This window comes from Vigna radiata, chromosome 10 (assembly GCF_000741045.1).
Source record: "Vigna radiata var. radiata cultivar VC1973A chromosome 10, Vradiata_ver6, whole genome shotgun sequence".
In the NCBI taxonomy this organism is placed as follows: domain Eukaryota; kingdom Viridiplantae; phylum Streptophyta; class Magnoliopsida; order Fabales; family Fabaceae; genus Vigna; species Vigna radiata.
The window spans coordinates 246,775-258,932 of record NC_028360.1 but is presented as its reverse complement, the minus strand read 5'-3'; the positions used below and the strand labels follow the sequence as shown (position 1 = coordinate 258,932).

Below are 12,158 nucleotides of genomic sequence, written 5' to 3'. Positions count from 1 at the left end.
GGCTTGCTATCCCTAGCCTCCCCTAGTAATTAATACCGCATTATAAACAGAAGTTAGCGCAATTGATCGTCCTACCCCTATCCCTAGGTGGTATTGCAGAATCAAGAGATTACTCACNANTTCATGTCATTACCGCACGTCCCCATGTCAATAACAACAAACATCGATACACCGAATGAGTTAAACGATAAAAGCCTTAAGCACAGATGATACACTACTACAAAAAAGTGCATAGATAGCGCTTTTTTTTTTATCATAGATAGCACTTTTTAAGCGCTACCTATGGCAGCGCTATCTATTATCTATTGCTATCTATTGGTGTCTGACAATAGATAGCGCTTTTTTAAATAAGCGCTATCTATTGATGTCAGACAATAGATAGCGCTTTTTTAAATAAGCGCTATTTATTGCTGTCAGACAATAGATAGCGCTTATTTGAAAAAACGCTATCTATTGGTCTAAATTTTTTAAAAAAAAATTCAAAAAAAAAAATAAAAAAGGACAATAAGTGACATAAAAATTGATGAAACTTCTCTAACATTTTGAGAAAATACAAGTGTCCATGTAGAAAATGAAGATAATGCCTATATAGTGGAACAATGTTATCTAAAAACTAGAAAGCAAAAGAGAAACTTGAATAGAAGTAAACATAGACCAAATGTTACATTTATAAACCAAACAAGAAATAATCATTACATGACTCATTATTGTATCTCTTCAATACAAATAACAAAATGATTAACGGATTGTAGAACCATTGTTTAGAAAACTCTTTGTCAACAACATAGACAATTCCCTGCATGATTAGAAAAATAAGAAATAAGGAGGAGGATTCATCTCTACCCTGTAGACATAATCAAACTTATTGTGAATGGAATGTTACCTCTAATGTGAGTGATGTTTTTGCTATATTAGTTGCCTCATGAACAACTCTATCAATCTCATCAGTCATCACAACAAGCTTAATAATCCTAGCAGCTGCATCCAACACCTCCCTTGCAATCTATAAATTACAAATCAATTCACCCATAATTAGAGGCCAAAGTCTACAACAACACAAAATAGAAAATATACAAATATTTAAAAGACCTTTCATCTCTAAAAATAACTATTCTATTATCCTTATAAAGGTCTTTTCTAATTTGGCAAAAAATGAATTGGTAAAGTAAAAGAAAGAAAAAAAAAATTAAAAGTAAAGGTGGCCGAAGATACAACATAATTGATTATCTTGTAAGCATAATTCACTATGACACCAAAGCTAAGTCATAGATGTTAGTGCCTATATAGATAAATTAGTACCCGTCTTAGTGGTACACTTTTACATCAATGTTGCTATGATACCATAAATCAAACCAAATAATGTGATCTTATAGCTCAAGATTGACCAGACAAGTTATTTTCTTATAACTCATTCTCATACTAAAATTAGTTAATGATTAATCACATTTGAACTTGGAGTGAGGAAAGGCTTCAAATTCATATAGTAACTTATATAGTCCAAAATAATATCACATTGATACTTAAAATCTACGTAATACACAATTGAAACAAAATAAGAAGCTTAAATATTTAGGACTTGGTAGCATCACTAAAAAGGATATACCATACAAAGAAAGCAATAAGTTGAATAATATCACAGAATGTAGAATCAGATTCATAAACTGTAATGATTAATTATTTGCAAATTACTCATGTACAATGTTTACACCATCTTTGACAAAGCAATAAACTTCAAATGCAGGTCCCTCAACTTGTTAAATTTAGGTTTACTTTAAATGTCTGAACTATTACTGTTGTTTGCAAATAAAAAGTTTTATACCCATAACTGCAAGCAGACAAAGTTAAGTATCAAGTGCCATAGATCACTAAATTATAACTTGTTTCAGGATGTTTGGATCATCTGCCTAATTAGAAACTTAATGTGTCCATTCCCACCTATCTTATGAGTGCAGATAAATAAGTTGCATCTTCGCACCACTTCATACATCTCCAACTTCATGTGGAAATGTTGTTTATTGTTATCACACATAATGATCACATTCAATAGTAATGCTAGTGATATAAAAATGGAAGCAGAGACAACAAATATACAAGATGAGACAACAAATATTCAATAGTCCAATTAAAAAAAACAAGATTGTTGAAATGCATCACATAACCATGAGTACTGATTATGTAGAAATGTAACAAGAATGATGCAGAGACAGTGGCAATGATTCTAAACATCCAAGAACTAAATTAAATGTCAATGTTAGCATTAGAAAAACTAAAATTCACTAACACAATAATCAATATTAATCAAGTTAAGCACCAAAACGGCAAGAAATGCAATAAATATTGTAATATAACCATTATATCCACACCCAATATACTTGTTAAGATTAAAGAAGATAGAAGTTGTAACTATTGTAACCCGTAGACATAAAACTTCAAAATTATACGAAAAAGAAAATAGAAAGATAAAAGAAATGTACTTACTAATTAGTTAGAAGTAACATAAGCATAAATTAAAATTAGATTTTAGATAAACTAAATGTGAAATCTATAAATTAATTTATCTTTTGGGGAACAACTAGTTTCATTTTATTTTTTCTTATAAATGATTATCCAAAAGGAAGCAACACATTAGTAATAACCTTGGATTGTCCTGTTAACATGCGTTTGAGAGGGAAACAACTGTGGCGAATTATAGAGCAACTTGTAGAAGAGCTTCCTCTGCGTGACCCGCTTTTCCTGAAGCAATATCTGAGAGCACATCTCCATCACCTTCCACACTGCAAGTCCAAATGAAATTTATATCTCAAACACAAAAAATATTGGAAAGAAAAGAACAAGCAAAATGAAAAACTACATTCGTAATTCGTACCCCTAACGAAGGCCCTTCTAAATTAGGCTCCAGGTGTTCTTTGGTAATTTTACTGGTATGATCACCGTAGACTTGGCTATCTAGCTTGCTTCGTGGAGGGAAATCCTGAAACGGTAAATATAGAATAAATATAAGAAAATCAGAAAATATAACCTTTTGGTTTGATGTATTTTTTATAATAACATCTTGATTAGGCTTACCTGAAGAAGACGAATCATGTTTGGATTTACACCAGCAAGCATTTCTCTTGCAAATTCTTCATCAATCATCCATGCAGACCTACTCATTGCTCAAGTCGTAACAAATAACTCAGATTCATTGGAACTCAAATGTTGTTTGGGATCCATTTTAGATACAAGTACTAAATATGAGATACCTTGAATCACTTTAGGAGGAGGAAACTTAAGAACTTGTTCACCATCAGTCCTGAAGATTTCCTTGAGCACGGGTAATGGACTTATCTTGCTAATTACATCTGTTGGCAGCTTAATTCCACCTGAATGGAGTTTATGAACATCATCAAAGCTATCAAACTCATTGAGTGTGAAATTCAAATCAAAAGCAGATTCCAATGCTGGAAGAAAATTTTGAGATACAAATTTCAGCCCATAAGTCAAAAAGTCTGATGACTTCAAGTGTCCAAAAGCTTCATCTCTTGGAAGATAAATACCAGAGCTCCTACTCTCACTTTTTGGATCTGTTTCGTCAAAACACCAGAATTTATCAGCAGCAAAACATAAATATTCAATCTTAAAATAAGAGCTTCTAATTTCTAAACGATAAACAACATTCATCCGACACGGCTTGCTCAAATATTCACGATAAGGATCATTCTAGCATGGTCAAGTGTAGAAATAAAAGCCAAACCTTTCCTTGTTGGTCTTCTACCAGTCCTCCCCCTACGAGGATAAGGCAAGGTGTTAGACCCTCCAAGAATAGGACGTGCATGATTTTCACCCTTATCTGGATCACCTAAATCATTGTAGACATCATAGTCATCAGAGACCTTGTCGATATGGAATTGGAGAGAAAAATACGTGAAAGTTCTGTCAAAAGGCCATGATTCACTCGACTATTGCTATACTTCCTCTGAATCTGTTTGTTTCCTAGGATTATTAAGATAAAATTTGAAATACATTCATATCTGTTTTCTGATGGAAAATAACTAAGAACAAGATAACATAGTGACAAGAACAAGGCAAACTAGTGTTTAAAAGTTTACTCAAGTGAAACAGGGGGATTATTGCTTATGATTAATTGAAATTGTACCAAAGGCAAATCTGAGATGGCAGGGCTGGATGCATTTAATATTTTGAGAAAATTGAGGACAGATGCTTCAATTCTCGCTCGAACCTACACGCATCAAAACGTATCAAGAGCAACAGAAAAATGAAATTGGATGGATTGTGAAAGAGTATTATTACCTGAGCAGGATATGAGGTTGCTGGGAAAGGGGAGATTGGGAGGGGCGTAGAACGAGAGGTCGGTGACAGAAGCAGAGTGTTGGTGTAGGGAACCGAGGGAGGATGTGGCAGAGAGGTCGTAGAGGTGGATTGTGTCGTCGTTGCCGCCGCAAGCGATGACGGAGCCTGAGACGGCGACAGTTTTGATAGAGGAGAGGTGGGAAGGGTAGGAGAAAAGAGGGGTTAGGGATTGAGATGGGGGCTTTTGGGTTAAACCCAGATGAATTTCTCGTGCGAACCTACAACCAAACTCATTATTTTCCTCCACACACTCGTCGCTCTTCTTCCTAAAACCCTAGGGTTTTTTAACCACTAATTGTGGCAGGGGGTGAGGGAGTGAAAACAAGTGGGAGTGATACACAAATGGAATCACGAGAAGAAGAAGCGAAAATGAGAACGAAAGAGAAATGAGAAACGGGGAAATGAGAACGAAGGGGATTGCTTCATGCTAGAGAAAATAAGAACGAAAATAAGAAAAACGAAGAGGAAATGAGAGTTAAGCTTCAAGCAGCATGAAGTGCGCTATCTATTGTGTGCGAATAGACAGTGCTAGTTAAGAAAAGCGGTATCTATTATCTTAAAATAAACAACGTTCTTTCAAAAACACACTATTTATCTGTTTATTTTAAATTATAAATTAAAAATGTAACATAAATTATTTATAGATAATGCTTTTTTAAAAAAACGCTATCTATTGTCATGTATATAGATAGCGCATTTTTAAATAAGCGCTATCTATTGTTCCGCATACTTATAGATAGCGCTTATTTAAAAAAGCGCTATCTATTTGGCGCTATCTATGATCAATTCTGTAGTAGTGATAACCCAACAATAATCAATCAAAACATATGGAGACCATATAAAATAATCAATAGTTTCAATAAGAGAGAGTACCAAAAGATTACATTGTATTCCCCAACAACAATAGGGTTTAGTTCACCATGGACATGGTGAAACTAGATGAAAAATGGAAGAAGAATGAAAGAGCAAACCCTAGAAAAGATGAAAAGGAGCTTAAGCATCCAAGAGATCCTCTCCAGAGAGCAAAATTAGGTCTAGTCGTCTTCCCCTGTCAAAAGAATGACTCTGAATTCGTAGTAGGGGTATTTATAGGTGAGGAACGCGTCAAAATCAGGCCTAAGTCCAGCGTGCCACCGCCGGGCAGTTTGAGTGTGCCGCCCGGCGGTTTGCCACAACCTGCCGCCACCGCCCGGCGGCAATCGCAACCGCCAGGCAGCAATCGCCACCGCCCGGCGGTTTCCCATGCCACCGCCCGGCGGTTTCCCATGCCACCGCCCGGCGGCAATCGCCAGCGCCCGGCGGTTTCTCTCAGCGTGAAATGCTGCCTTCTCCTCGTCCTGGGCCTCCCGGCGGTTTAAGTGTGTCGCCGGGCGGTACGTCGACTCTTCAAAACTTCATTTTTCTGTTCTTTTCTTGAGTCAACGACCTGTATCTTCATCTCCATTCTTCACTTTTCCCAAATTAGCTTCAAAACAAGCATAAAATCGCTAAAAACAACTTTTGACTCTCTCCAGACTCATTTATTGAGTTTTGCTTGATTCTAAGCTCGTTCCGAGTAATAAAAGGTGTAATTTGGTCCCAATTGACATATGAAAATCATTGTTTTTCAACCTTCATCACCTATTGCGTTTGCTGCATCCCCCAATGTATGTCTAGGAGGAGGTTGGTTAGCCAACTCCTCAAGATCTGAAACAGGAATCTCAAGCGAAGACTGCGAAATTGCTTCAGGAGAAAGAGATCTCTCACGTGAAGGACGTCTCTTTCTCCTCCCGTCTGGTAAACCTTCTAAAAGAGGTTGCTGGTCTTTTCTGCTTCTAGTATGTATTGTTTCCTGCATACACAAGAAACACACCCTAAAAGCACTTTTACAAAAAAATAAAATAAAACGCAATTAAAGAAAAATAAAACAAAAATAAAAATAATTACAACCATGTCAAATTCAATCAATTCACACTACTAGAAAAATAAACCTCGAGTTCCCCAGCAACGGCGCCAAAAACTTGTTGACAGATTGACAAGCGTACCAAATCGTTCAAGTAATATAATTGGTAAAACCCAATATCGTTCTTCCCAAGAGACTCGAAAGGCTTTCTCGTTCACGTGAATTAAAATAATAAGACTTAAAAATAAAAATTAATTAATTGGGTAAGAGAATAAAATATGAACATGCAAAAGAGATTGATTCAAATGACAAGAAAACAATGGATGAATGGAGTTGTTGGGGGTTTACAATTTCATCTAATTCGCTCTCTCTTATTTACTCCTCTTGAATTATTAGTTTGATTAATTAATCGTCATGCAACTTTCTTAGCCTACCGTTAACCCGATCCCTCGGCGAAAAGAGCCTAATATTAATTACTGGCTTGCTATCCCTAGCCTCCCCTAGCAATTAATACAACATTATAGAGCAGAAGTTAAACACAATTGATCATCATAGCCCTATCCCTAGGTGATATTGCATAATGAAGAAATTACTCACAAGTTCATGACATTACTGTACGTCCCCGTATCAATAAAGACAAACATCAGTTATCCAATGAGTTAAACGATAAAGGCATTAAGCATAGATGACAAACCCAACAATTAACAATCAAAACATATGGAAACCATATAAATAATCAAGAGTTTCAATAAAAGAGAGTATCAAAAGATTACATTGTTTCCCTCAACAACAATAGGGTTTATTTCACCATTTTCATGGTGAATCTAGATGAAAAATGGAAGAAGAATGGAAAAGAAAACCCTAGAAAAGATGAAAAGGAGCCTAAGCATCCAAGAGATCCTCTCCAGAGAGCAAAATTAGGTCTGGCCACCCCCTTCTGTCAAAAGAATACATCTCAACTCGCAATAGGGCTATTTATAGGGGAGGAGCGCAACAGAAAACAGGCCCAGGCCCAACAGACCACCGCCCGACGGAATAAGTGTGGCGCTCGGCAGTTTCCCATAAACCGCAAAACTGCCCGGCGGTAAGGGTCACCGCCCAACGATTTCCCTCAAATCCGCCCAACGCCAACGCCAGTGCCTACTCCTCGCCCTGAACCACCCGACGGTGTAAGTTGTCGCCGGGTGGTGCGTCGACTCTTCAAATCTTCAATTTTCTTCTCTTTTCTTGAGTCTTCGACCTTTATCTTCAACACCATTCTTCACTTTCTCCAAATAGCTACAAAACAATGCAAAACAAGCATAATATCGCTAAAAACAACTTTTGACTTTCTACAGATTCATTTATTGAGTTTTGCTTGATTCTAAGCTCATTCTAAGTAGTAAAGGGTGTAATTTGGTCTAAAATGACATATGAAAATAACTGTTTTTCAACCTTCATCAGTTGGTGACATGTTGAGGATTGTTCAACATGGGTGCAGATTGTAGGAGAGGGGATTCTTGCTGCAATTCTGGTTTTTGTGTGTAGCTATATTTGGTTTAGGGTTAGAGAGGAGATTTATATTTTTGCATGGTGCTTCTATAAATTCCTTGTTGTAAAAACCACAACCATTATAGTGCATTTGCTTCCAAGGTTGGAAGGACACTGGATGTAGGCATTGTTGGCCGAACCAGTATAAAAATCAGTGTTTGATTTTCTCTATCCCTACACTCTTTAAATTTAGTCGACTATACCTGTTTAGCAGTCAACTACGTTTTTCCGCTGCATTACATTTTTCAATAACTTCCATTTCAAGAAAAGATCAAAAGCTATGAATTTTCATACCAAGATTGCGAAAAGATTTTAAATTTGAACTAACACCAATTCACCCCCTCTCTTGGTGTAAAACGAAGCCAACCTGTTTCCTAACAAAATTCCCCTTGTTTTGACAGAGATTGAGGTAATACTGGAAGAATAGATAAAGAGGCAAGAAGATGGAGCTCAAAAGACGCTAAAAAGGCACCAAAAGGAGGGAAAAGTCAATCAGTCAACCAGAGTTCAGAAAAGTCAACCAAAATGTAGAAAAAGTCAACCAGATCGTGATTTGATATATTTTCTACAATTTTTATGATTTGTTCGGGCTTGGACCTGTTTTCTGTTATTTTTATGTCCTATCTAAAGACCTAGACACCCTAGGCTTTGTATCTTTTAACAGAAAGGACACAGAAACACTCTTTTCACCCCTTGGAGGAGGATTTTGGATGTGGGAGCTCCAATCTACCAAATATAGGGTTTATATTTTCATTCTTTCCATTAAATTCATAGAGTTTCACCATGTCAATGGTGAACTAAACCCTTTGTTGTTAGGGAACCATGTAATCCTTTTGAAACTCTCTTATATCGAAATTCTTATTTTATTCATATACTTGTATTATCAATAATTTGGGTTTTCTTCTCTGTACTTTAAAGCTTGCATTGTTTAACTCATTCTGTGTTATGATCTTTGATTTTGTTGATACGGAGACGTATGGGAAATATTGCCTAAAGATAGGAATAGAAAGGTCAATTACTTTTAAGCTTTTGCCATTAATGCATTAGTAATTACTAGGGAGACTAGAGATAGTAAACTAGTAATTATGGTAATAGGCTCTTTTCACCGAGAGATCAGGTTTAGAGTAAATTAGAAAGTTGCATGAACATTGATAATAAAGTTGAACCTAATAAGAATAGGAAGTATAAGAGAGTGGATTAGGATGAAACCGTAAACCCTAACAACTCCATTCATTCATCTCTTTATCTGTCAACTGATCAAGCTTTGCATTTGCATGCTTATTTTAGTTTTTGCATTATAAACCCTAAATTTAATCTTTATCAAGTCTTAAGAAATGAATTCACATGAACATCTAGGCCTAAGTGTCCCTTGGGAAACGATATCTGGACTTACCGTCTACTTATTACTTGATACGATCTGGTACACTTGCTAGGGTGTTAACAAGTTTTTGGCGCTGTTGTCGGGGATTCATTGGTTTAACTATTCTAGTAGTGTGATTATTGATTATCTTTGACTTGATTTTTATGTTTGTTTTTATTTTTGTTCTAATAAATGTTTTCTAGGGTTTTGTGCCTAATGTTTGCAGGATGGAGTTTTGGACAAGAATTTGACTATGTGGGCACTCAATTCTATCAAGACGATCTCAACCACTGGGGGAAACCTCACTCAAGCATAAACCTAAGTCAATATGGGCAAGTTGTCATACAAATTAAAAGATCGTTACAACAACTATGGCAGTAGCAACTCTCTTTACCCACACAAACGTGGGTGGACGATCAACAACTACGACAACAGGTATTGGCCTTGTGTGAAAAAATCAATAGGTTGAAGGAGATGTTGGAACAAATTATGCAATTTTTCATCTCTGATCACAAAAACAGGGAAGCAACATTCAAAAGGATGAAGATGCAGATTCGTCACTTAAATGAGAAATTGGATAAGTTGGATTCTAGGGTTAATACTGAAGTTAACCCTGGGAAGGAATGTCAAACCACTATCTCTGAAAGTGATAAGGTTGTTGATGAGGAGAAGATAGAGGAAGAAAAGTTGAGATAGATGAAGAGAAGATAAAGGAGAAAAAAAATGGAGAGAAAGGACGAGAAGATAGAGGAAGAAAAGATAGAGACGGATGAGGAGAAGATAGAGGAGAAAAAAATGGAGAGAAAGGAGGAGAAGATAGAGGAAGAAGAGATAGAGATAGATCAGGAAAAGATAAAGGAGATAGAAACAAAAAGGTTGGGTGAAAAAGAAAAAGAAGTGGTTGAGAGAAAAGAAAAAAAAAAAGAGAAAAATTGTGAAAAAAAAGAAGAAAGTAAGAGAAAAGAAAAAGAGAAAATTGAGAGAAAAGGAGAGTAAGAGAAAGAGGAAGAGAGGAAGAAAGAAAAGATCATATGAAAAACCCCTTCCACATCAAAAGAAATATCATAGGAAGGAAAAGAAATTTAAGTGCTTTATGGAGATCTTCAAGAAATTGGAGATTAAAGTTCCTATGATTAAGACATGGAAAAAGGTGCTTGGTGTTCTCAACTTTTTAAAGAAATTCAGCAGAAAGAAGAAAAAGAAAAGAATATCAAGCAAGGGGAGTATCAACACCCACTAAAGAATATCAAGCTAATGACGTTAAAGGAGCGCTTGTTGGGAGGTAACCCAGTTTCTGAATTCTTTTATCTTTTATTTTGTTTGATTGTATTTTATTTGATTTTATTTTATTTTATTTTATTTTCTTTTATTTTATTTGATTTGATTTGATTTTATTTTATTTATTTTATTTTATTTTATTTTATTTTATCTTATTATATTTAATTTTATTTTATTTTTTTAGTTATATGCTACTTCTGATAGTAGTGATGACATCTACTGAGGGATGTTAAGAAAGATTAGCATCTACTGATGGATGTTATATGATTAGACATCTACTGATGGATGTCACTGACAACATTTACTGATGAATGCCACTAGGATAGCATCTACTGAGGGATGCTAGATGATTATGTATCTACTGAAGGATACTAGGAAGGTACACCTACTGATGGGTGATGGTAAGGTTTGCACCTACTCATGGGTGCTAGAAAGATTTTGGGTCAGGCTCGTGACGTTAAACAAGCGTTACCTGGGAGGCAACTCAGTTGATTGATTTGTTTCCTTTGCATGTTCTAATTTTGTTCTAGTTGCATTTAGGGCTTAATTGTTGCATAAGTGAGTAGAGTGAGAGGGAATTGCATGAAAATTAAAATTTGAAAGTTGAACTTGAGGTTTACAGGGTCAAAGACGTTTGAAGCAAAGCAAAAAGGGGGAAAAGCCAAATCACGTCTACCGTTGGGCGGTGAACTCACTGTTGAGCGGTGGTGACGCTAAGGGATTGTCAACACCCAATTTCGTCCGGGTGACTAAATAATAGGACTTCATTTTTGTTGTTGTCTTATTTCATTATTTTGTTATTTTAAAAAAAAAGAAAAAAAAAAGAAACGAAGAAAGAATAAAAAAAACAAAAACATTTTAAAAGAAAAAAAAAGGAAAAAGAAAAGAAAAAAGAGCATGAAAAACGAAAAAAAAGAAAAAAAAAGGAAGAAAAGGATAAAAGAAAAAAAGCGAGAAAACAAAAAGAAAAGAAAAAAAATAGAACATGAAAAGAGAAAAAAAAAGGCAAAAATAAAAGTAAAAAGAAAAAAAGGAAAAAGAGATAAAAAAAAAAAGAAGAAGGAGAAAAAAGGAAAAAGAAAAAAAAAGGAAAAAAAAGGAAGGAAGGAAAAAAGAAAAAAAGGGGGTGTACGTTTATAAAATAATGGTGATTAAATGGGAGAGGTGCTCCACGTGATTTTCTTGGAAAAATGGTGCAACAGGCCCAAAAGCAATTAATATTAATGCATGACAGATCAATTTGGAATATTTTCGAAATTTGGTTTTGTTTGGTAATAATTCGAATTAACATTATGACAATCATTGCAAGGAATAATTAAAAATAATATATAGATTGTTGTATTCAATTTCTTCGTAAAGAGAAAAATATGTTTTAATTTAATTCAATCAAGACCATTTATTTCCCTATTTTGCTAATTGACAATTAATTCACCATTAAGGAAGGACCACAATAATATTACAAATGTGTGTATATAAATAGGCACCTAGCAAACAAGAAAAAAAAAGGATTGAATTTCAAGAAGAGAGCATAAGGGAACAGAAAAAAAGAGAGAGAAAAAATTCAATTTCAAAAAGAGAGCATAAAGGAAAAAAAGAGAGGAAGAGAAAAATCCAATTTCGAGAAGAGAACGTAAGGGAACAGAAAGAAAAGGGCTTCGCACTCATCCCTGGTTTTTATATCACTCCTTTCTTACTCATTGTTTTGTTTTATTTATTGCTATTGTATGTTGTTTCTTTTAGTCTTTATTATCATGTTGT

General features: G+C 35.1%; 2 protein-coding genes across 2 annotated transcripts in view; both read right to left on the bottom strand.

Moving 5' to 3' along the window:
- Positions 1-666: 666 nt before the first annotated feature.
- Positions 667-2,766, bottom strand: LOC111242664 (pre-mRNA-splicing factor ATP-dependent RNA helicase DEAH1-like). Its single transcript, XM_022787039.1, has 3 exons — positions 2,637-2,766; positions 884-1,003; positions 667-796 (listed from the first exon to the last, which is right to left on the bottom strand). Exons 1-3 carry the CDS (start codon positions 2,655-2,657, stop codon positions 668-670), a joined length of 270 nt encoding a protein of 89 aa, XP_022642760.1. The 5' UTR covers positions 2,658-2,766; the 3' UTR covers position 667.
- The window catches only part of LOC106774646 (seed linoleate 9S-lipoxygenase-3-like), an 11,055-nt gene continuing 1,583 nt past the window's right edge, over positions 2,687-12,158 (bottom strand). The window contains exons 2-7 of the mRNA XM_022786793.1: positions 4,136-4,219; positions 3,734-3,872; positions 3,243-3,563; positions 3,067-3,152; positions 2,874-2,971; positions 2,687-2,774 (exon numbers count right to left, since the gene is read on the bottom strand). Coding sequence (XP_022642514.1) covers positions 2,687-2,774; positions 2,874-2,971; positions 3,067-3,152; positions 3,243-3,563; positions 3,734-3,872; positions 4,136-4,219 — 816 coding nt within the window. The remainder of the gene's footprint in view (positions 2,775-2,873; positions 2,972-3,066; positions 3,153-3,242; positions 3,564-3,733; positions 3,873-4,135; positions 4,220-12,158) is intronic.

Excerpts from the sequence above, each read along its gene's own strand:
- LOC111242664 (XM_022787039.1), bottom strand. The coding sequence starts at position 2,657 with ATGTTAACAGGACAATCCAAG. Across the intron at positions 1,004-2,636 it reads TGTTAACAGGACAATCCAAG|ATTGCAAGGGAGGTGTTGGA; the intron begins GTTATTACTAAT and ends TGTAATTTATAG. Across the intron at positions 797-883 it reads AAACATCACTCACATTAGAG|GGAATTGTCTATGTTGTTGA; the intron begins GTAACATTCCAT and ends CTAATCATGCAG.